Raw genomic sequence first — 25216 nt, forward strand, 5'->3', positions numbered from 1 at the left:
CTATTCCCCTACTGATTGATACTTGGGCTGCTTCCATATCCTTGGCAATTGTAAATAATGTAATGATGCAATCAACATAGGGGTGCACTTATCCTTTTGAATTAGTGTTATTTGTATTTTGGGGTAAATATCCAGTAGTTCATTTACTGGATCATAGGGTGGTTCTATTTTTAACCTTTTGAGGAGTCTCCATTCTGTTTTCCACAGTGGTGCACCAGTTTGCATTCCCGCCAACACTGCAAGAGGGTGTTTTTCTCCATGTCTTTGCCAATACGTGTTTCTTGTGGTCTTGATTTTAGCCATTCTGACAGGTGCAAGGTGATGACCTCATTGTAGTTTTGAATTGCATTTCCCTCATGATGAGTGATCTTGAGCCTTTTTTCATGTGTCTGTTATCCATTTGTATGTCTTCTTTGGAGAAATATCTCCTTGTGTCTTCTGTCCATTTTTTAATGGGATTATTTGTTTTTTGACTGTTGAGTTGTATCAGTTTTTTATATATTTTGGTACTAACCCTTTATCAGATAGGTCATTTGCAAAGATCTTCTCCCATTCAGTAGGTTACCTTTTATTTTTATTGACTATTCCCTTCATTGTGCAGAAACATTTTATTTTGTTATTGTCCTAATAATTTATTTTTGCTTTTGTTTCCCATTGCCTCAGAAGACATATCTAGAAAAATGTTGCTATAGCCAATGTCAGAGAGATTACTATCTGTGCTCGCTTCAAGAATTTTTATGGTTTTAGGTCTCACATTTAGGTCTTTAACCCACTTAGAGTTTATTTTTGTGTATGATAAAGGAAAGTGGTCCAAGTTTATTATTTTTGCATGTGGTTGTCTGATTTTCCCAACACCATTTGTTGAAGATATAATCTTTTTCCCATTGAATAGTCATTCCTCCTTTGTCAAAGATTAATTGGCCATATAATTGTGGGTTTATTTCTAGGTTTGCTGTTTTATTCCATTGATCTATGTGTCCATTTTTATGTCAGTATTGTACTCTTTTAATTACCACTGCTTTGTAATATAACTTAAAATCTGGAATTGTAATACTTCCAGCTTTGTTTTTCTTTTCAAGATTGTTTTGGCTATTCAAGGTCTTTTGTGGTTCCATACAAATTTTACGATTTTTTTTTCTAGTTCCTTGAAGAATGTTATTGGTATTATGATAGGAATTAAATTAAATGTGTAGATTGCTTTGTAGACCGTTTTGAAAAATATTTTATTTATTTGAGAGAGACAAAGACAGTGAGAGAGAGCATGAGTAGGAAGGAGAGGGAGAAGCAAGCTCCCCACTGAGGAGGGAGCCTAACACAGGGCTTGATCCCAGGACCCCAGATCATGACCTGAGCCAAAGGCAGTTGCCTAACTGGCTGAGCCACCCAGGTGCCCCATTATAGACCTTTTAACCATATTTGTTCTTCCAATCCATGTGCATTTAATGTCTTTCCATTTCTTTGTGTCATCTGGAATTCCTTTCATCAGTGTCTTACAGTTTTCAGGGCACAGATCTTTCACCTCTTTAGTTAACTTTGTTCCTAGATATTTTGTTCGTTTTGTTGCAATTTTAAGTGAGACTATTTTCTTGATTTCACTTTTTGCTGCTTCATTATTAGTGTATAGGAATGCAACAGATTTCTGTACATTAATTTTTGTATCCTGTGACTTTACTGAATCCATTTTTCAGTTCTAGCAGTTTTTGGTGGAGTCTTTAGGGTTTTCTATGTATAGTATCATGTAATCTGCACATAGTGAGAGTTTTACCTTTTCCTTACCAATTTGGATGCCTTTTTTTCCCTCTATGTTATAGTCTAATTGTTGTACCTAGAACTTCCAGTGCTATGGCAAATAAAAATGTTGAGAGTGGACATCCTTAACTTGTTCCTGACCTTAGGGGGAAAGCTCTCAGTTTTTCTCTATTGAGTATGCTGTTGGTCATAGAAGGCCTTTATCTTGTTGAGGTCTATTCCTTCCAGACCTACTTTGCAGAGGGTTTTTTTATCATGAATGGATGTTGTACTTTGTCTAATGTTTTTTCTGCATCTACTAAAACAATCATGTGGTTTTTATTCTTTCTCTTATTAATGTGACATATCGCATTGAATGTTTTGTGAATATTGAACCACACTGTATCCTGGGAATAAATCCCATTTGTTCATGGCATATGGTTTTTTGAATGTATTGTTGAACTTGCTTTGGTAATATTTTGTTAAGGATATTTGCATCTATATTTATAAGAAATATTGGTCTGTTTTTCTCTTTAAAAAAAAAAAAAGATTTATTTAAGAAAAAGAGAGAACACAAGCAGGGGGAGGGACGCAGGTTGGGGAAGAGAAAATCCTCATGCTGACTTCCCATGAGTATGAAACACATCACAGGGCATGATCCCAGGACCTTGAAATCATGACCTGAACTGAAATCAAGAATCAGACACTTAACAGACTGAGCCACCCAGGTGCCTCTGTAGTTCTCTTTTTTGTTGTTGTCTTTATCTGGGTAATACTCGTCTCAAAGAATGAATATGGAAGTTTTCATTCCTCTTGTATTTTTTGGAATAGTTTGAGAAGAACAGGTATTAACTCTTCTTTAAAGGTTTGGTAGAATTCACCGTGAAACCATCTGGTCCAGGACTTTTGTTTTTTGGGAGTTCTTTGATTACTGATTCAATTTTATTGCTGGTAATTGGTCTGTTAAATTTTCTATTTCTTACTACTTTAGTTTTGGTAGGTTATATGTTTCTAGGAGTTTATCCATTTCTTCTAAGTTGTCTAGTTTGTTGGCACAACGGTTTTCATAACATTCTCTTAAAACTGTATTTATGTAATGTTGGTTGTTCTTTCTTCTCTTTCATTAGTGATTTTGTTTATTTGGGTACTCTTTCTTTTTTGTTTTTTGGACAGTCTTGCCAGAGGCTTATCAATTTTGGTGATTTTCCATTTTGCTGGGTTTGGGTTTTACTTGTCAATTTATTAAAATCATCTTAATGTAGCCAAATTTCCCCTATTTAAGGTAAGACAGAGCAGGCTGGGCTTAGAAAGATAGGATATTAACTCTGGTTGTCAGAATTAAAGTCACACCTACTGACAAATCCTGAGTTTCATAACAGAGTCCGATCAGGAAGTCTTGTTTTTGTTTTAATATTTATTTATTACTATTATTTATTTATTTTTACTTTTATTATTTTTTATTATCATGTTTAGTATTTATTATTTTAGAGAGAGAAAGTGAGAGCATGATGGGGAGGCCCAGAGGGAGAGGGAGAGAGAATCTCAAGCAGACTCCATGCTCAGTGTGGGGCCCAACTTAAGGCTCGATCCCACAATCCCAAGATCATGCCCTGAGCCAAAACCAAGAATTAGACGTTTAACTGACTGTGCTATCCAGGTGCCCTGAGTTTCATTTGTTTTAATGAACTGTACATTCATTATTAACATGAAGATTAACAAACGGCAATTCCTGTAAAATAGTGTGGCTAAATAATGTGACCTATAAATTAGAATAGTTTGGAATAACATTTTATAGATTGATTTTTTGGTTAACACTTTATTCTATACACTTCTTAGTTACAGCTCTTGAAAGTCTTTCCCAAATCTATAGTGTAATTCTTGACTGCATTGAACTGAAATTTTTGGCCAAATCTATCACTTCAATTTCTTGAATAAAGCAGTATAATAAATCTAATTCATTTATTTCTTAGGTGATTATGAGTTTTAAATAAATCTTAGTGCCAACAGAATAATAATCAACTGCCATTGCAAAATATTGATAATTATATTTGATAGTGAGCCACTATCATAATTATCCTCCTTTTTTTAGTCTTTAACACACAAACATATATTTGTTAAGGGAATTAATAAATTCATAAAAATGGCACAAATATTTTTCAATTTCATTTTCTTATAATTCAATTATAATTCTCTAAAATTTTTAAAAGATTATTTACTTATTTATTTGACAGAGAGAGATCACAAGTAGGCAGAGAGCAAGCAGAGAGAGAGAGGAGGAAGCAGGCTCCCTGCCGAGCAGAGAGCCCAATGAGGGATTCGATCCCAGAACTCTGAGATCATGACCTGAGCTGAAGGCAGAGGCTTAACCCACTGAGCCACCCAGGTGCCCCTATAATTTTTTAACTTATTAAATCATCAGTTCAACAAATACAAATGTACAGTTACTATGAGTAAAGCAAACTACTAGGTACTGAGCTATAAGTGAGAAAGAATAACATGGTCTAATGATATAATGGAAAAGTGAAATCTTACATAGATAGCATCTATAGATGTTATCCTGAGGCAGTAGGAAAACCACTGAAAAGCTATATCCAGAAGAGATACTTGCTTAGTCTCTAAATACATCACTAGAATAAGAAAACAAATGGATTACAGAACACAGGTATGGATGCAGAAGATATAGAAGCAGTTTCAGAGACAACACCACATTCCACATAAGGAATAAAACATTTAGACTAGCATTGTGACAGCAGTAGACAGAAAATTTTCTATAGGAATTGGTACTTTTATTTGATATAGAATAAAGATGAGGTAAGATTCAAAGATAAAACTTGGCTTCTGGTCTGAGCAATTGAGTGGATGTCATTTTCTGTCACAGAAAAATGGAATAGGAGCAGGTTCTTGGGTGAACTATGATACAAGTTTTGGACTTTCAAAGTGGAGACACTGAGAAGGTAATAATAAGAACAGTCTAGATTGGATCATTTACTTATAAATCAAGCCCCCGTCAGTAAGAAATAACTTACAGGGAGAGAATAATTGAGAAGAAAAGAAGCTCTGACATGGGTCAGGTGGAAAATGAGTGATTGGCAAAGGAGTTTTTGATACAGAATAAACAAAGAAGGACTTAAAGAGTACAGTATCACAGAGAGTCAAAGTAAGAAAGCAAAATACTTAAAATGAGAAGTATGGTGAATGGAATCAAGTACTGTAGAGAGATAAAGTAAAACAGAAACTGATGAATATTGGGCCATCTGGGTGGTTCAATAGGTTAAGTGTCTGGTTTCTGCTCAGGTCATGATCCCAGGGTCCTGTGATGGAGCCCCAGAAAGGGTTCCCTGCTGAGTGAGGAGCTTGCTTCTCTCTCCCCTGCTGCCTGCATCTTTATTCTCTCTCTCTGTCAAATAAATAAATAAAACATTTAAATTTTTAAAAAAAAAAGAAAGAAAGAAACTGATGAGTGTCAACTGAATTTACTGACATGAAGCTCATTGGAGAACTTATTGAAAGTCATTTTGGAGAAGTAGTGAAAGAAGTTTACAACTATTTAAAGAGTTTTGGAAAGAGGATGAAAGGTTCTAGCCAACCTACAAGATAATTGGTTATGGAAAGGAGAAAAAAATAGGATTATGTCTAGGAATGAGTAACTGCTGATCAAGAAAAGACTTTAGCTAATAGAAGACTTTAACCTGCTAGCATACTTACAGATGATTGAATACAGAGGGAGATGATAGGTGGAGGAAAGCAGATCTTCAGTAGGAAAAGGAGTTTCAAAGGGGAATATTGAGTTTTGAATGATTCATGAAATTCCTGTCATAATTCAGGTAGACTTATTTTTCCTTTATAGGAGTTTCACAAATATAAAGTCAATATTCCCCCAAGAGACTTTAATGTTGTGAGCCCTGATGGAGTTTTAGATTATCCATGAATCTTTTCATTTGCTAAGGAGAAGCTTCAAAACTATTGTTTATATGTATTCATTGTATTTATTTTTTGCAAGTTCTTTTATTTCTAATTAATTGAAGAATTTTTCTTTCTTTTTGTGCTTTCTCTAGGAAAAGTCCTCTCCTCTTTTATAATATCATCAGGTAGACATCTGAGCAGAATCAACACTCTCAATTACATAAAAAACAATGGCATATTATTGGAAAACAGATCTAAATACCAGTGAATCACATCAAGAGCAGCATGAGCACCAAGAATTTCACTCTGTAAATCAGTTCCTTGTCCCTAGCCAAGTCAGTCTGGGTTTTGATCAGCTAGTAAGTGAGATCAGTAATAAAATTCCACTCTGTCAGACTGAAATGGAAGAAAACACTGTTTTTGTACCGAGTGCACCAAGCGGGAACTCAAGAAAGTATTCATTAGATGAAACACACCAAATACCTTCGAATGAATTCACTTCTAAAAGCTCAGAACTCTCTTGTCACCAGGTTAGGAAAATACCGGTAATTGGTTTTAGGAGCTCTGTGCTACCAAAACCTGAAAACATGAACAAAGGAACCTCTTCGGGAGACCCCATAGGAAAATATCATGGTGCTGATGATTACAGGTTCAATATTTTAGCTTCATCATCTACTAGTCTGGATAAAATTAATTCACAGAGAGAATTAGAAAATGAAAATCACAACTACCACATAGGATTTGAAAGCAGCATCCCTTCTATGTATCCATCCTTCTCAACTGACTTCATGCCAAAAGAAGATCATAAAAGATGTAGAAATATGGACATTGTAGAACGTTCTCTGATGCCCTTTGAAGGGTCTTCTTTACCCAGGACCTGGGAAAATACATGGCCAAAGAATAGAAAGGTATGTATCATATATGTTGACCTAAAAAAAAAAAAAAAAAAGAATCTGAAAGAATCAGTAATGCATTGGATTAATTTGGTGATGAGGGTCACTCATCTTGAACAGGAAAATGTATTAATATTATTTGTGGAAAAAATAATTTATTATTCACAAATTCTGCATTCCTAAAGTAAGGATTTTTTTTTCTGAAAAAAGAAAAATAAAATTTTATATCATTTTTTAAGTTCCAGTTTGGTCACAACTAAATAAAATGTTATAGCCCTTACATTTTATTGGATAAAAATATCGTAATTGGAGGTTTTGATGAAAGTACTTTTGATTCTTATTGTGTTATTATGCACACACAGAAACATACATACATCTCATTAGATTTATATTTTGAGTCATACTGTCATAAATTAAAACTTTATGTCAGTATGGTAGGAAAAATGTCCTTTTGCCCAGAGTCTCCTAAATTACACTGTTGGCAGGCATCTTCTACTGGGATTATTCCAAGAGTAGGAAATTATGCAATCATTGTGCAATTCATCCTTATGGTTTCATCAGTAGTTCTCCAATCAATTAAGTCACCATAGCGTTTTTTGTATAATATTTGAGTATTTCTCTGCTTACACTGAGTCTAGACACAAGTGAAACCGGAAGTAAACAGTGGAAAAAAAAAAAAAAGAAAAGAAAAAGAAACATTATTGCAGCTACAATTTCCAGGGTGAAGCAAAAGGATTCCTCATTTATTCAATAACTATCATATTCTTAAAATGAACATGATATACTAGGCATAATGAACGCAAAGAAAAGACATGATACTTGATTCCAGAAATAGCATATTGCTCAAATTAACTTGTCAACAAATAATGTCAACAGAGTAAAATAACAGATAGAATGAGTCCATAGGAGAAGAAATACCTAATTCTGTCTGAAGCATATGCAAAGGAGGTAGCAACTCAACTCATCTGAATTAAAAGTGATTTTAGAGACACCTATCTCTAATCAGGTCAGAATAACAAGCACTAAACTCCTGATTTCAGGCACTGAACACAAAGCAGTACAGGACCTCACCCTAGAAGGGAAACACCCATGTGTTGCATGATCATCCTCATTTCTGCTTTGGGGCAGGATAGTAGAGCCCCATTTGAGCAGCAGTATCACTACTCTTGAGAAGGCAGAGCCTGTGTTCCAGAGCAGAATACATTTCCAGCTATGCAATGTGTGGGAATCAGAAATTTGCATGGCAGTTGCAGTTGGCCAAGCAATTGTGTTCACTACACACAAGTGTAAGTTACACAGTGCTGAAGTTCTAACCTAGCAACCTAGTACTTCAGGCATTCAATTGAGATTACCAAAAACTATCCCTTAAAAGTATAAAACAACTCTAGAGTGAATGCTGCACCTACCAAAATAGAAGTACCCTAACAAAAAATAAAATAAAGGCTGAAGAGATCAAAGGATCTAACTGCCTACCAGAGAAAAATTATATATTTTGAAAACAGGACAATACAATTTACAATGTGTCATCTATGTTGGACATGTAATAATAATAATAAGTGCAGATATGTAATGAAGCAATAAATTTTTGCCCCAAATCAAGAAAATAACCCAGTGATTTTACAAAGAGATTCTGACACAGTCCAGATGTTGAAATTAACATAATGAGACTTTAAGGTGGTTGTAAAAGAATGTTGAACCAGATAAAGTAAAAGATGGACATAATGAGTAGACCAATGAAGAATCTCAAAAGATAGTTAGAAACTACAAAAAATAAAATAAAGACTATGAAAATCTAGTACTGAAAATATAATACCTGAAATGAAAAATCACCCAGTGATTACAGATGTAAAAAGTTCAACAATTCCCAAACAGAATAAATACAAAGACAGTCAGATGTAAGACAAATCATATTCAAACATCTGTGAACAAAATGTAAAGAGAAAATCATAAAAGAGAGCAGCAAGGGAAAACAGATTTCACACAGTGGAACAACAATCTGAATTAAAGCAAGTTTCTATCAGAAACGATAGAAGCCAGACAACAATGGAGTGACATTTTAAAAGATATATATCTATACCTATATTTTATATGTGTGTGTGTGTGTGTGTATCTACATACAGATACATACAGATACACACACACATATCTATATACTTTTGTATCCATTGAGTATACATTTCAAAACTTGAAATAGATACTAAACAAATGTTGAGAGAAATTAGTCAGCTAACATGCACACAGAAATACTAAAGTGTTTTGGATGCAAGCAAAATGATACCAGATGGAATCTAGAAATGAACAAAGTGGGATGCCTGGATGGCTCAGTCAGTTAAGTGTCTGCCTTTGGCTCAGGTCATAGTCCCAGAGTCCTGGGATCAAGTCCTGCATCGGGCTCCTTGCTCAGTGGGGAGCCTGCTTCTCCCTCAGCCCGGTCAGCCTGCCATTCCCCCTGCTTGTGTACTCTCTCTCCAACAAATAAAATCTTAAAAAAAAGAAAAAAGAAATGAACAAAGAGCATTACAAATGGCAAATATATTAGTAACTATGAAAACCAACTTTTAAATTAATTTTGATAGTTGTTTAAACCAAAACAATAGCATTTTATTGAGTTATTTTACATATGTGTCAATAGATGAAAAATACATGACAAGAACAGCATAAAGGATGGAAGGAGTAAATGTTATTTGCTCTTGTGAATTCTTACATTATAAATGCAGTGGTACAGTATTACTCTAAGTACACTGTGATATGTTAAGGATGCCTATTGTCATTTCTAAGCTAAGACAGCCACTGGAAAAATAATACTGAGAAGGAAAACCAAAAATCCAACAAAGGAATTACATGAAATGAGAAAAAACAAACAAAAAACAGGGAAGGAAAAATAAAGGATAAAATAGAATAGAAACAAATAGAAACAAAAATGAGTATGGCAGTCTCAAATCCAACAATATTCATAAGTATATTAAATATAAATAGAATAAACATTTCAAGTAAAAAGGGGAAATTGACAAACTAGATTAAAAAAAGAAAGATTTAACTACTATCTATAAGAGACAAACTCAAGAAAGGCAAAAATAAGTTGAAAGTAAAAGAAATAAAAAGATATAATATTCAATCAGCAAACAAGCTGATTATTAACAGCAGAAGAAGTACAGTTCAAAGCAGAGTATTATTAGTATTAGTATTAATATCATTTCATAATGACGACATGGTCAATCAGGAAGACAATATAAATTTAAATATGTTATGTACCTAATAAAAACTTCAATGCACACAAAGCAAAAATTACTTCTTTTAAAGTTAATCATACACCCACTTCTGACTGAGCCATTTATGGATTTGTTATGCCCAAGTTTTCACGTCTGAGAGACCACCAAAGAGCCAAGCACCGATGCCAATCACACGAGAGTTTATTTGACAAGCTTTAGCTTGGGCCCAAGTATAACCGGCAGAGTGGAGTAGGGACTTAGACCCCAATCTTAGTTAAGGCAGAGGTATTTATGGGTTCCTGTTACTAAAGCAGGGTGAGGATTCCTGGAACCAAAGCAGGGTGGGGGTATCTGGAACTAAAGCAGGGTGGGGCTTACTAAAGCAAAGTAGGGGAAAGTTCAGCCCTTGGGCACAGGGGTCTGAGATGGCTGCCAGAGCTAAGATGGTTGTACTTACGCTAAAGCTAAACCTGAGGTGGGATGGCCTTAATTTTCTTGGCCTCCACAGATTTATTCATAAATAAAACACAGGTCCATACAAATATTCGTATATGAAAATTAATAGTTTTCTTTATAAAAACTACTGAAAGACTCCGCATATAGACACCCCCCCCAAGCCATTGATTAACTAACTGCTTCTTGGCTTTTCTGTAATCGCTTGGCTTCGCCCTTCCCCTGTTAGACCCTTCCCCCAGTTAATTGTTTAACCGCTCTCTTGCCTTTCTGTAACCGCTTGGCTTTTAGGGGGTGATACTGGTCTCCTGTTTAAACAGGATACCTTATGCGCATAGTCACGTAGGCAAGGGGGGGTCGCCTAGGTACGTGGGCCTAGTCACGTAGGCAGGATGCATCTCTGCTGAGTAATAAGGTCCAACTCCCCCTCCCCACTCCCCCTTCCCGCCTTTTTCTTGGCGCGCGGGGGTCCTCCAAAGCCAATCCGTAAACACCAAGTATGCCTTTTTCAAATGTTCAAATTGTCAGCCAATCAGCCCTGCCCCATCCAAAACTTGTTTGTACCTGTCTATAAAAATCCTGCACCACCCCAGTCTGGGGTGTGTGCTCAGCTAGCAGGAGCTGCTGACCACCCGCAGGCGCCTGCGCTACAATAAAGAACCTCTTGCTGATTGCATCCTGTGGCAGTGTTGAATTCTTGGGTAAGGGGATCCGCGGGTCTTACACTACGAACAACCCAAATACCCATCCACAGGAAAATGGATAAACAAATTGTGAAATCGTCATCAATAGAATAGTACTCACGGCAATAAAAAATCAATTATTGATGTGCGGTAACACAGATGAATTTAAAAACATCTATCATTTAAGTGAAAGAAACCAGAAAGAAAGGGCACATATACTTCATCTATGATGTTAGCCATCTGAATAACCATAGTTACCAAATGGATGTACAGTTTGACGAAGGACATTTGAGGGCACTTTCTAATGTGATGGAGATATTCTGTATTTTTATTGTGATATTGATAGTATGGTTATATACATTCCTCAAACTTAAATTACATATTTAAGATTTATACATTTTCTATATACATTACTTCACTTAAAAAATCCAAAAAAATAAAAATAAAAAACAGAATGAATTGAAGGGATGCAATGAGATGCCCCAAATTGTGCCTCTTTGGCATAAAGATTATTTCAAGTTAAAAGTAATAAATACCCAGCAGATACTGGAAAAACTCCCTACTTCCTCAGTAACTGCTTGAATTTAGGTAGAAAAGGAGACCCTGTAACAGGAAGGGAGCTAATAACAGAGACTCTCCTTTACCTAAGGAATTTACCCACATAATAGGGCAACCTTTCTTTTCAAACATCTTTCCCCTTCTTGCTAATGGCTTTCCTCCCCTTTGTGTCCTCAGGCCCTTCCCCCTCTCCCTAGCTCTAATAAGCCTCCAGTTGCCTCATTGTTTTTGTAATCTCCTGTCTGTGTGGAGTCCCCATACACAGGCCTGTGAAATTTGATTTTCTCCTGTTAGTCTGTCTCCTGTCAATCTGATTCTAAGTCCAGCTAGGAGACCGTAGGGCCTTCCTTCCTTGACAGAATCTTTAAAACAAAATTAAAATTGTAGATTGTATTAATGTTTTCTCCACACCAAACTATATTAATTTAACAGTTTTTGTTTTAAGCTGACAGGTTATTCTCTTCAGCTAGTTGAAGTACCTCAAGGCAGTAATAAGACTCTGGCCTCCTTCTGTGATAAAGTAAAAAAGTGAGTGTTGCTATTTCATTAAACTTTGAAATTTGTCTATTTTAATAAATTTGTCTATTTTAATTTAACATCACTGAACCGATTAATTTTGAATCTAAAATGTTAAAGGATTTTTTTTAGAATTTTTAACATAATGAAAAATATAAATTTTTGACAAATTAGTTCATTAACTTCTGGCATTGTTTTTGTTGTTTTTAGTCAAATAATTTTATTCTCTTAAAAATTCAATTAAAGCTAAATGTTTCATAATTTCAGACCTGCCCTTGCTATTTGTTGATTATTTAGTTTGCAGTGAATTAATTTCTCATTTAATGACATAACTGATTGACTTCTCTGGTTATGTCACAAAATAGCATAGATTTATCCTTCTTACCTGGGATATACTATTTTAAATGGTGAAAGTGCCCTCCTCTTAATAATTTAATCTTGAATGAACTGCCAAAATAAATGAGCAAGTACATGGGTGTTTGTCCATTGAAAAACAATCTGTTCACTAGGAGATATTATAAAAACATCACTGACCCTCTTTTTGCTCATTTAAAATGAACTTATAATTATAGATGCCTTTTTTTAAGACTAATTTCTCATTTGCAGTTAAAATTTATATAGTGCCATCTCTTCTATTGCTAGGTTCCCAAATGTTTTGAAAAATTAATGCATTTACGTTTTGTTCTCTTGATTTCTATCTATTTACAGTTGTTTAAAAAATAATAAATATACATGAAAATGAACTATAACTTATTTATCAGCTATAGCAGCTTACTACTAAATCATTTGGGATTAATCATTAACTTAAAAGGCTATTTGAAAGCCTAATAAATAGTCCACGTATGAGAGATATTTAAATGTAGAACAGAAAAGCAAGGTCTCTGCTTTAAAAAACTTGTAACCCTATTGGAAGAATTGAAAGGCACACAGATAAAAAACAAAAAATGAAAAACAAAACCAAGGAACTCAAATCCATGAAAATATTTAATTTTTAATTAATGTCTCACTCTTGTTCACAGATAAAAACTAAACTGACTCTTTGGACTCCTATATTAGGATCTTTAAAGTTATCAATATTGATTCTTTAGAGAATAAACTATTCACTGTCCCAAACTGACAAGCATTGCCAGGAATTTGACACTTTAAATATGTGATGTGATCATTTCTACCCTCTAAGCATGAGGAATAGCTCTCTTAATATCACAAGATATCATACAGTATAAATCCATTGACAAAACACTTATGATTTTTCCCATTAATTTTTTAACACAATGTAATATTCTTAGACGAATCTTCTTGTGGATGCAGTAGTGATAGAAAAAGTTTTATGTAATGGTTTGTCAGTAGCTCATAGTGCATTTTCTGATTCTAATGAATTTTTCTCAATGACTCCTTTCAAAGTAGCTATGAAAATTAAAACAGACAACCAAACAATAATAAACTTTATAGAGTAGTGAAAGGAAAATATAGGTTAATATTCACACACACTTATCTTGGTTTTCAATAGTCTTCTTTGATGTATACTCACATATAAAATAATTAAATTTATAGATACAATAAATATTTTGTAAAAAAACACACTATTTATTCAACAGCAACTATTTTTGGAGGATCTATGTACTAGGTAATGTCCAAGGCTCTTTATTCAAAATTTCAAACTGAGTTTGAAAGCCAAATTTCCTAAAAGGGTCACAACAGAATGGATTTATGTATCTGGTTTCATCTGTTTTTTTTTTTTTTTTTGGTCTAATATTTAAATAACCATACCTAAAAGTGTTATTGATATTCCTGTTATACACCCTTTAAAGAAGCCGTATAATTTGTTGGATTTGGTTTCTTGCTGTGATACATTTTTAAGCCACATCTTTCAAGGAATGTGTCATATTTTTGCAAAACAACAACAACAACAACAATAAAATGGCATAGCATATTAAAAGTTTTGAACACAGTAGACACTCAACAAATTTTTAGGAGAGAATAGGTCATTAATGTGCATTTTAGATTTAATTTCCCAAAACAGTAGAATTCTTAAATCACATATGCATAGAGTAGGATCCTATCACATGGTAATGCTTACTCATAAAGCCCCTCAAACAGAACTGGAGTCTAGACCTTCACCTTAGGTGTAACAAAGGAGAGTGGCCCATATCTTTATCCTAAACAATGGGTTCTCAACCTGGAGCTTCAGAGTAGCAGCAGTAATGGCTGATATAAAGATTCCTCCATAGATCTACCGAATCGGTAAGGATGGGACTCAGAAAATAAGGATCCTGATGCATGCCATGAATGTTTTCATTTGTCAGGCCCCTCAAGGAGGGCATGTTTCTGTGCAATTGAAAGGCACAGAGATTAAGCTACTTTAGTGAGCATGACACTACTTTAATGCTGCACAAATAGGATAAATGCCAAGGATGTAATTCATATTGATACATTACATAGAATGCATAATATACCTTCTATACACAGAACGTATAACTTTCTCTGTGGGAACAGCACTACAAAATTTAGATGTCTGCATAATTAATAACAATAACAAACCCCCATGATTTCATATTCATCATCAAAGGTATTTTAAACATCTAAATTGCAAATAATTTTATGTTATATTCTATGTGTGGGCAATAACATGGATCAACAAGGATTCAACTATAATACTATATAATGATAATTATACATCATATGGGTGGGTATATGCTTCTACCAAAATCTTTTGCATGCTTTTTCACTTTTAATCCTTGCAATAAACCTTTGAAGTAGATATAGATATCCTCATTTGTACAAATAAAGAAACTGGTCAAATAACTTGCCTCCTACCGTTAAAACTACTAAATGGAAGAGTCAGGATTCAAGCTCAAGGCTTCTAGCTCCAAGGATAAACTGTTTTGCAATTCTCTGACTCATCTGAGCAGTAAAGAATTGTTCAGTGTGTACAAATGACTTCTGGGTTAAATTGCTTATGTAAAATCCAGAGATTTGTGTAAAATCCAAAAATTTACAGCCAAGAATGGTATTTACCAATTGGGCAAAAGATGATTTATTTTTAAAAAATCCTTAAATCAAAATGAGTGACTTCTAGCTTGAGAAGTTATTGAAAACCTAGGGGAGGCATTCAGGCTTCTGAAGTAATGTCAATGAAGGAAGTAATCATTGTTCAGAGTGAATTTTCATGCCTAATGAATGACAATGTATTCTTAATTGCTTCAAATGAGATGCTCCTGGGGAAATCTAAAGAATGGTCCTTTACAGTTGTTTTGGTATAATTGCAATCTTTACCAATCTGGCCTTGCTAACAGCACTACAGCACAAATCAACTGCTGATTGTTTTCATATTTTAAATCTTCTAGAGCAATACTGTGCATAAAGTTTCTTATAATCATCTCCTAAGTATTATTTTCCATATATTTTTCAGAATAAGAGAAACATACCATGCAGCTGACATTAATTCCAACTCAGGGAAGATCTGGAGCACGACTACAGCATTTCCCTATCAGCTTTTTTCTAATACTAAATTTAATATAAGTATTTGTATTGACAACTCAATGCAAGTACTTCATTTTATGCCATATGGTAAGCAACCTTGCAAATAAGTATAAAAATGCCCATAAAGCTGGTATAGGCTGCATAGCCTTGAGTCCACAGACTGAAAACATTAAAAGAAGCATTATTAAATGCTAATATTTTGCCCTGAAGTAGAGTTAAGAGGAAAACAGCTGGAAACCTTTTGTTAACATTTGTTTAGCTATTGTTTTTAAGACTCTCTGCACATAGCTCACACCCCAGGACACTTTACCTTCCTGCTATAAAATAGTTGATGGCAACTATAACAAATTTTTAACATATTAAAAGCAAAACCTAAATTTCAAAAAGATTATAGATAAAGCATATGAATATGAATGAATATATATATGAAAATGGAAATATTACCCATTAGAAACAACTGTGTCATTCAAATGTGAATAAATTATGACATAAAACAGACATAAAAACATAGTCTTTATTCCCACTGTACAAACTTATAGGAGCCTTCTGCATGATGAGCAGATAGAGCCTTTGAATCAGTCTCTGGGGATGGATCCTGGAATCTGGAAAATGCATGTTATCAAACTGATCAGATGCTTCTTATTTTTACTACAGTTTTAGAATCTCTTTAAAGTTGTTTATTATTTTATTTCACTGTTATTGTCAACTATTTTGTAAAACAATAATAGTTCTTCAAACATTAGTTGCTACTAAATAAGTTTCTGCCTATGAATTGTTTTTTCTTGACAAATAATGATCCAACAAATATTTCCTTTCATCGATTGTTATTAATATAATTACTATTTTGCTTTTTTTCTTTCTTACTCTAGTCATGATTCTGAGTTAGTACAGATGGCTACAACCATAACAAAGTTATGCTGGAATATTTAGTTAGGACCATCTGGTTTGAAACTAACAAAAACCAACTCCTGCTGCCTTAAGAAGAAAAAACATTCTTAAGGAATATACAAATTTCTTACAGAATTTAAGAGTAAGAATTCAGCAGATTCAGGAATGTACTAAAGGCACAGATGAATAAGCAGTTCAAAATTCCTGTATGTATCTCACCTCATCTCTTCAATATTACTGCTTCTCAGATTTCTCTTGTTTTCTGCTGACGCATTTCCCTTGTTTTTCCAGAACACATGGAAAGCCTAGCTCTCAAGCTTAAATGCTATTTGGCCAGCTATCTAAAGAAAATTCTCTCTATTAGATCTAATTCCAAATTTCTAAAAGCAGGATTCTGATTGCCCAGCCAGAATCAGTGGTGTTAAACCCTGAGCTAATCATGGTCTGTGTCATCTTGGCCTCAGCTGCTGGAGAAGAGCGAGTAACTGTGAACTAGGGAGACCACTTCTCTTCTTCCAGTTTACAATATTTAATTTCCAGCATCTCTCTCGCGCGTGCGTGCGCACTCTTCTCTCTCTCTCTCTCCCTCTCTCTCTGGGTATTCTTTTGTTGAATGCGGCAAGTTGGAGGTCATACTTTTACAAGAAGTTTCAGGAAAGTGATTAGGTCATTGTGTCAGTGTTAGAGATGTGTAGTCGTAAAGAGGATGTCTGTACTGTCAGTGATATTAAAAATGTTTGTAGGAAGGAAGAAGGGGAGGCGGAGTAAGGAGTGAAGTATGGAGGAAGAAGGAGGATGAAGCAGAGGAGAAAGGACACATTCATGAAAACACAAAGCAGCATATGCCACTGTTGGGAGAAAAACCTTTCCTCTATGCACTTGTATTTGAAGGGGAGTGGATGTGGTGGCTGTGACTTAGCTGACAATAGACAGAATAGTAGGAGAAAATGCAAAGTTATCTACACATGCATACAGGGATTACTTGCTGAATACCCAGAGGGAATGGTTTATATACCAATTTAATGTCAAAGTGTGTATGTTTGTGTACAGCGTGTGTCATTTGGAGCTTCAGTAGGAAAACAGGAACTATATATATATATATATATATATATATATATATATATAGTTATATAATATAACTATATATACCATGTTAAATTATTATTATAGTTATATTATATAACTATAATAACTATAGTTATTATAACTATAACTATATAACTATATAATATAACTATAGTTATTATAGTTATAGTTATAGTTATATATATATTTCTACTAGTGGATAGGCAGTCTGTCTCCTTCCTGGAATTTGCAGGAAGTTCCCTCAGAAGAAAGTTAATGGAAGCTGTATTTTAGGGAGTCTCTGCTTTAGTCAGACAAAGTTCAGATAAGATTTCAAATGTTTTCACTTTGAAATAATCTTTATGCCAGAACTGTCTTCCTTTCACACTTATTGTTTTACTAGTAAATACAGATGTGCTATAAAGAACAAAATAGTGTATCTTAAGAGTATATCAAGAATGACTTCAATAAAAGGTAGAAGCTGTTCCTAGAAACTTAGGGAATAATGAAAGCTAAATAAATAAAGAGGGGGAGATTGGTGAGTTTATATAAGGCATTTTCATCCAAAGAGAATACTGTTTCCTGAAGAGTGAAGAAATGGAATCCTTTAGAGAAGTAGGTGTTTTGAGCAAAGAATTCTGTGTTCCATAATCTTCAATTAACACTTCAATGAAGATGATGCCCTTGTCCTTATTTCCAAGTACAGAATTACTCTAGAGTGTCTTTCCTTTCAGATTTAGATGATTCATGGTTAGAACTGTATTAGGAGGCCATTTGTGACCTGCAAAGTGTTGGGTGTAGAAGTTTGCAAAGATTAAAGAGTGATTGAGAACAGTCTGCAGAAGTTATCTACTTTTCAAAGAAGTCTGACAGTACTGGGAAGGCTAAAAAGATACTGTCTTAATGGAATGAAATGGATGAGGAGAGATTTTATGAGAAGATTAAACAAACAGACATTTTAAGAAAAAACAAAACCATGTAGTAGTGGAGGATACTGAATGTATAAAAGGGGATTTAATTGATGGAAATAGTAGTTAGTACAGGAAAAATAAGAGATTAAGAAGTAAGAGATAGGGCGCCTGGGTGGCTCAGTGGGTTAAGCCGCTGCCTTCGGCTCAGGTCATGATCTCAGGGTCCTGCGATCGAGTCCCGCATCAGGCTCTCTGCTCAGCAGGGAGCCTGCTTCCTCCTCTCTCTCTCTCTGCCTGTCTCTGCCTACTTGTCATCTCTCTCTGTCAAATAAATAAATAAAATCTTAAAAAAAAAAAAAGAAGTAAGAGATAGTAAAAAGCAATGATACTTATATTTTAAAATGAGGGTAAGGAGGCAGAGGGTGATGTGCAAAAAATCAGATTTAATATACAAGGCACTTAATGAAAGAATCTCAAAAGGGCATTCTCCTCTTCAATATGGTAGGCAATAGGGTCAACAGATTGAGAAGGACTGCAAGAAGTGGTAGAGTAAAAGAAACTGGGAAAGTATTATATTAGCTGCCAAAGTGAAGGTACAAGTATAAAATCTACTTAAAAGAAGCCAGAGTACTTGTTGGCTTACACTATGCAAGAGAAGTTTAATTTACAGATACTTAATGGCTGACTTCAAGGACAAAGATGATAATTTGAGGTTTAGATAGGTCTAATTTAAATAATGAAACATTCGAAGTGTAACATGAAACAAATAGTAGGAGGTAAGTAATAGTAGAAATGGATTATGGAGTCTACCACACAGAGTGGAGAGAAGATAGTAGCGAAATAATGAAATCATGCATGTCCCGTATAGCACGGGGGATGCAGTCTGGAAACAGGAGAGCCAAATTAATTAAAATGAACTGGTGTCTCTGGAGATATTTTCCTGCATCATTACAGCAATATTCTCCCCTCCTTGTCAGGGTCCTTACAGTCATGATTTTCATATTTTTCCATATTTTCTTCTAGATTCCATCATAGCATTTCAATCATTATTTCCAAGCAACAGAGTGTTTAAGATGCTCTCTACCATGTTAAAGCATTTCCACAATCTCTAATTCCATGATGATCTTTACTATTTGTTTCTCTGATCATTTCTTAGAAAATACTTTGATCTACCATGAAACCCACATTTAAAATCAGCTTTATCCACCCCCTCCCCCGGACTTTTCTGTGGCTGATCCAGCTATGTCAGTTGCACTACATTTTGTTAGCCAGTTTGTGTTAAAAACCTTTTCCTCCAAACAAAAAGCTATGGAAGAAAAAGAAGCTACAGCAAAGTAAACACATAATTGCAAACTAAACACAACTCAGATGAATATAATTGAGTGTTTGCAGTATGCTGTTCAGATTCCCTCTGGGTAGGGGTCATTAGTACAGTCTGTTTGCGCGTGCTTCATTGATTGAGACCATGAGATCACCCTCAAAGCATGGATATATATGTGTGTTTGTGTGTGTGTGTGTATGTGTGTGTGTGTGTGTGTATAAATAATTTTTACCTGTTATCATTTATGGTAATAAATGAGCCCTGTACTATTTGTCATTTATAATTGGGAAAATATTGCATAGGCAAATATAACTGTAACAAGTCAGTATGGTTCTGGCCACTATTAAATGGCATGTATATGTAAGAGTTTAGTGGGGAGATTATGGAACATAAAGACACAGAACTCTATATCTTTTTTTTTTTTTAAAGATTTTATTTATTTATTTGACAGAGAAAGATTACAAGTAGGCAGAGAGGCAGGCAGAGAGAGAGAGGAGGAAGCAGGCTCCCTGCCGAGCAGAGAGCCCGATGTGGGACTCGATCCCAGGACCCTGAGATCATGACCTGAGCCGAAGGCAGCGGCTTAACCCACTGAGCCACCCAGGCGCCCCACACAGGACTCTATATCTTGAGCTCCAGAGAAGGTAGAGAAAAAAAACACATGTTCATCAAAGTTATTATAAGGCTGTCCACGATGGAAACTTGAGTAATTCCCACATGGGAAGGGAAGAACAGTAAGTTGTGGAGACTCAGAGTCATTAAGAATACAGGCTTTGGAATCTGACAGGTTAGACACTCCCCGCATCTCCTAAGTCTCTATGAGTAACCATAGTAGAATACTTATTTTTTTAAAGATTTTATTTATTTATTTGAGAGAGAGATAGGTAGAGAGAGAGAATAGACGTGAGTGGGGGAGGGGCAATGGGACAAGCAGACTCCCTGCTGAGCAAGGAGCCCAATGCACGGCTTGATCTCAGGACCCAAGAGATCACCACCTGAGCTGAAGTCAGACCTTTAACGGATTGAGCCACCCAACTGCCCTCACAGTAGAATACTTTCTCTATGCAGAGCCACAATGTATTAAGGTTTTAACATAAGGAATATAATACCTAGGTCTGTCAGTAATATGAAGACAGACTGATTAAAGAAAATGCAAACAACTGTTTTTCAAAAGTATCTCCAAATTTAACCAGACTAATAAAAGAGATACATCTCATTTTCATACCGCTTGATGGAGCTAGACAGTTACAATAGTTCAAAATATAGTATCTTTTTTTTGGTGCTCAGAACCTTTTTCTCAGCCAATATATGATAAGCTCTTATTAACTTTTTTATTATTCATCTTTGTTTTTAGCTAATTATCTTGTCAAAGACCTAATTGCAGAGATTCTACATTTTTGTACAAATGACCAGTTATTCCCCAAAGATCATCTTCTAAGTATATGTGGCTATGAAGAATTTTTGCAGAAGTAAGTATCTTATTAAGGTAAAATCTGATTATTGTTATAACCTATGCTAAGGCACACTTCATTTTTTTCTTTTAAATATACTTTGTACAAACACTATATTCTTATAACCAACATAATCACATCAACTTTGCCCTTTTTAAGGTGAATTCAAAATTTTATAACTCATAGCAATAGTCTCATTCTTGGTTTTATTTTGTATTTTGTGTATTTATGGCAACATGTTTTTAAGTGACCTGTGACCAGGAGGGTGATATTCTTAGGAAATGGAAATTTCAGTTTTGCAACCAAGAAAGTCCTGGGCCAAACAAGTCATTGTAGTAAAGCTTATTAGAACTGATGACAATTTTTTAAAAGTAACACGTTATTTTGCAGTGAGTAATTTTTGATTTGAAATAATAATAGTATACTGATTAAATACTGATTTTTAAAAATCACAGAGGGTTTGAGTATGAGCACAATAACATTTTCATAAAACAGTAACCTTCATTTCTTTAGTCAGGCAGCTCTTGTAACAATTGAAGTCTGTTCTTATGTAGGTCAATTGCAAATACTTATTTGATAGAAAACTCACCTTCTTTTATTATATCACAATTATGGCTATTCTGAAATTCATTAAAGATCAACCTTGAAAATATAATACAATTTTAAGAAAGGAGATATTTCTCTGCTTGTACTGCAGTTGTTCTAGAGAGTAAAGTAATAAGCTAAAGTAGTCAATAAAGTGGATTGTCATTTACATTTTTCCTTTGTGTTTCCACAAGTGTCTAAAGAATGACAGTAGTCTCATGGAAGTAAAGTGTATTTCTTTTCAGATACTCATTGTCACTGTCATTATTATTCCATCACAAATGTACATGAAAATTTGATGAATTTAACAATATTATCAGCAAATCCAGACCTTCACTGTGCAATGTTAACTTTGAGTGGCTTTTAAGACTGATTATTTCCTTTTTTGTAATTCCAGTTATAACAAAATAATAATAAAGATTTATATGAAATCACAGATGTTTTGTTGTACTGAACTCACAGATATTTCCCTTCTCTCTTACCTGTTTGAACCTATTAACATACCCAATGACTAGGCTGCTACTATCTTCCAACATACGGTTTTTGAGAGTATATCCAAAGAGCAAGGAGAAATACTTGAGAAATGTAACCTTATACTGAATGCTCATTAAATTCATCCTCTGAAATTATATCTCCAAATGTACAACTGGACTTTGGCTAATGTCAAACATTAAATACAAAGAATAAGAAACATCATTCCATAAGCAAAAGTGTTAAAGAGACAGAAATTTATAAGACTATAATGTGAACAAATTTATAATGGACCTTGTCTTACTTGCTGTTTCAAATGTGTAAGTCATCCATAATTAGCTCAATTGTTGAAATGTATATCTCATTTTGCTCTTTTTTTTGTTAATATGAACATAATAGATTTCTAAAATATTTCATGGTAATTCATTTCTAACAAAATATCATTTACCTCGGTTTTTATTAAGATAGTAAAGTTACAAGTATTAGTATAAATTAATTATACTAATTTTTCCCCACTAGAATTGGAAAGACATGTATATGTCAGGGATTTACTTACTATTTAAGATTAACATCCTACCTGTTTGGTATGATTCTTTAAAATAAGCAAAAAATTCACTATCATTCTTTCTAACATCTAAATCATTTAGATTTTTCGTTTGTTTGTTTATTCCCTTGCAACTGTCTACAAATATATGTCCTAGGGGCCCCTGGGTGACTCAGCTGGTTAAAGTGTCTGACTCTTGATTTTGCCTCAGGTCATGATCCTAGGGTTCTTAGAGCCCTACATTGGGCTCCACACTGGGTGTGAAGCCTGCTTAAAATTCTCTCTTCTCTCCTCTGTCCATCCAACCCCACTCTCTCTCTCTCAAAAAAAAGAAAAAAAAGATAGTAATAGTAATATTAATACAAAGCAAAAATGTCCTTGGAAATCTTTATAACGTTCTCTGGAGGGAACACCGGTACCACATAATAAAGTTAATAAGGTAACAGGTAATAATTTAGACTCTAACAGTTGTAGTACTACACTTCATCTGGAGTATTTGACTAGCTTTGATTGTAATAATAATAACCATTTAGCAAATGCTCATTATTTGGTTACCTCATATTGGGTAGACTCCTAAGTCTTATGACATTATCAATATGATAGATACTGTAATTACCCCTGTTTTACAGACAGGAAGTCTGAGGCTTTGCTTAAGATCACACAGCTAGGAAGGTGGGAGAATGAAGCTGAACTCAAACCTGGGTTTGGCTGCTTGCCCTGGGTATGAACTACAAAACAACAGTACAAAACCTCTCGAAGGATATACAAGAAATAGCAAATAGGTTCTTCATGCTGGAGTACTGGTGAAAAATATATGTAGTTTCTTTAGTCTGTAGGAATGGGGTACAGAGATTGTATTAGTCAACACCTATTGAAAACCACACACATATAAGACATTTGGCTGATCATTTGAGAATACAAAGATAAGTTATACATAACCTTTGCTCTTTCCCTCGCCTAAAAATTCATGAAGCCCTATAATCACTTCTTATAAAGCCCTATCATGTGGGCAGTATTAGCATTATTATATAGCTAATGCTTATAGATCACAGAGGGACTGACAGCAAGAGTATGGAAAAAGTGCAAAGAAAAGTCAATAATAAACTTGTGTTTAAAGTATAAATACTGAGGAAAAAAAACAGTACTATGTGATAAAATGTTAATGGCCTTAAAATATATAAAATACACTTAAATTCTGTTTTAAAAAAAATATTATCAAGGAAAAACAGGCTAGGAATGTGAATAGCATGGGGAATCCTGGGGTGGTTCAGTCAGTTGAGTGTTTGCCTTTAGCTCAGGTCATGATCCCAGGGTCCCAGGATCCAGCCCCACACCACATCATGCTCCCTGCTCAGCCAAGAGCCTGCTTCTCCCTCCCCCTCTGCTACTGCCCCTACTTGTGCTCTCTCTCTCTCTGTCAAATAAGTGAATAAAATCTTAAAAAAAAAAAAAAGAATGTGAATAGCATGAATAGAAATTCAATGGACAAGAAATTATTTAATTTAATCTAATAACATCCAATTAAAACAATGATATAACACTTTTTCCCATCAGATTCTTAAATTACTTATGATGAAATTCAGTTGGAAATGGACAATATGTAAACATCTGCTAGAAATATAAACTGATATAGCACAAATGAGCTGTAGGATTATATTTTAGTAATCTTTAATTCCAAATGTAAAAATATTACTAAGCCTTTACTAATCTTTTAGTAGTAGACTAATAGTAATAGTAATAGACTCCTTGAGCTCCTGTAAAGTGTAGGTCTAAGAAAATTAAAAATATTATGTGGTTGTTCAGATACAGTGAACTGAAAAGTAGAGAAACATTCTCTCTCCCCCGTCCCAGCAAAAAACCATTATTATTTTTGTGGGATGATGTAGAAATATTTTTTTTCATTTTAAGTTCTCCTTATGTTATCAGAACTATGCTTTTCAATTTGTTCTGCATTATGAAGATAGAGATAAATTATATTTAGTGGCTACTTTTGCAATTTCTCATCTATTTTAGACTAAAGGAAAATCCTTAAAATGTAAACTCCTTGGTTTCTTCCAGTCGGCATATTTGTCTGTCAAAATAGTCACAATAAGTAACTAACTACCTCATGAACCAAGTATTGAGGAAGTAGCTATGACATTTTGTTGTTGCAATTAAAATGTCAATGATATGCTTTCTTATAATTTTGTTAATAGTATATTTATGACGCTCTAGTCCTCCTTCATTTTGCTATTTCACTGAACTCACCTGTCTTTAGAGGCCCAGAGTTATTATTAACCTAATAATTTAGAATCTATGAAAAAAAAATTTACACACTTTTCCAAAACATTACATTGAACAAAACTGAAATTAATCAACAAAGCAATTAAGATGCTATGTATATTTTGTAACCTATCATAAAATTAAGGAAGATGACTTTCTTAGGAAGTCCAAATCCCTTTTTTATAAGTCAACTGTATTATTATGGCAACTCATTTATAACATTCATCCTAATTTAGCATTACAGACATTTTCTGTAAATTAAAATACTCCATTTTCTCTCTCTCCCCGTCTTTCC

At 34.3% G+C, this 25216-nt stretch overlaps 1 protein-coding gene across 1 annotated transcript in view; it reads left to right on the forward strand.

Annotated features, from left to right (window-relative positions):
- PIK3C2G (phosphatidylinositol-4-phosphate 3-kinase catalytic subunit type 2 gamma) overlaps positions 1-25216 on the forward strand; it is a 364772-nt gene that overhangs the window by 23672 nt on the left and 315884 nt on the right. The window contains exons 2-5 of the mRNA XM_044227234.1: positions 5784-6539; positions 11873-11955; positions 15353-15510; positions 20963-21077. Coding sequence (XP_044083169.1) covers positions 5862-6539; positions 11873-11955; positions 15353-15510; positions 20963-21077 — 1034 coding nt within the window. The 5' untranslated portion in view covers positions 5784-5861. The remainder of the gene's footprint in view (positions 1-5783; positions 6540-11872; positions 11956-15352; positions 15511-20962; positions 21078-25216) is intronic.

This window comes from Neovison vison, chromosome 12, assembly GCF_020171115.1.
Source record: "Neovison vison isolate M4711 chromosome 12, ASM_NN_V1, whole genome shotgun sequence".
NCBI lineage: Eukaryota > Metazoa > Chordata > Mammalia > Carnivora > Mustelidae > Neogale > Neogale vison.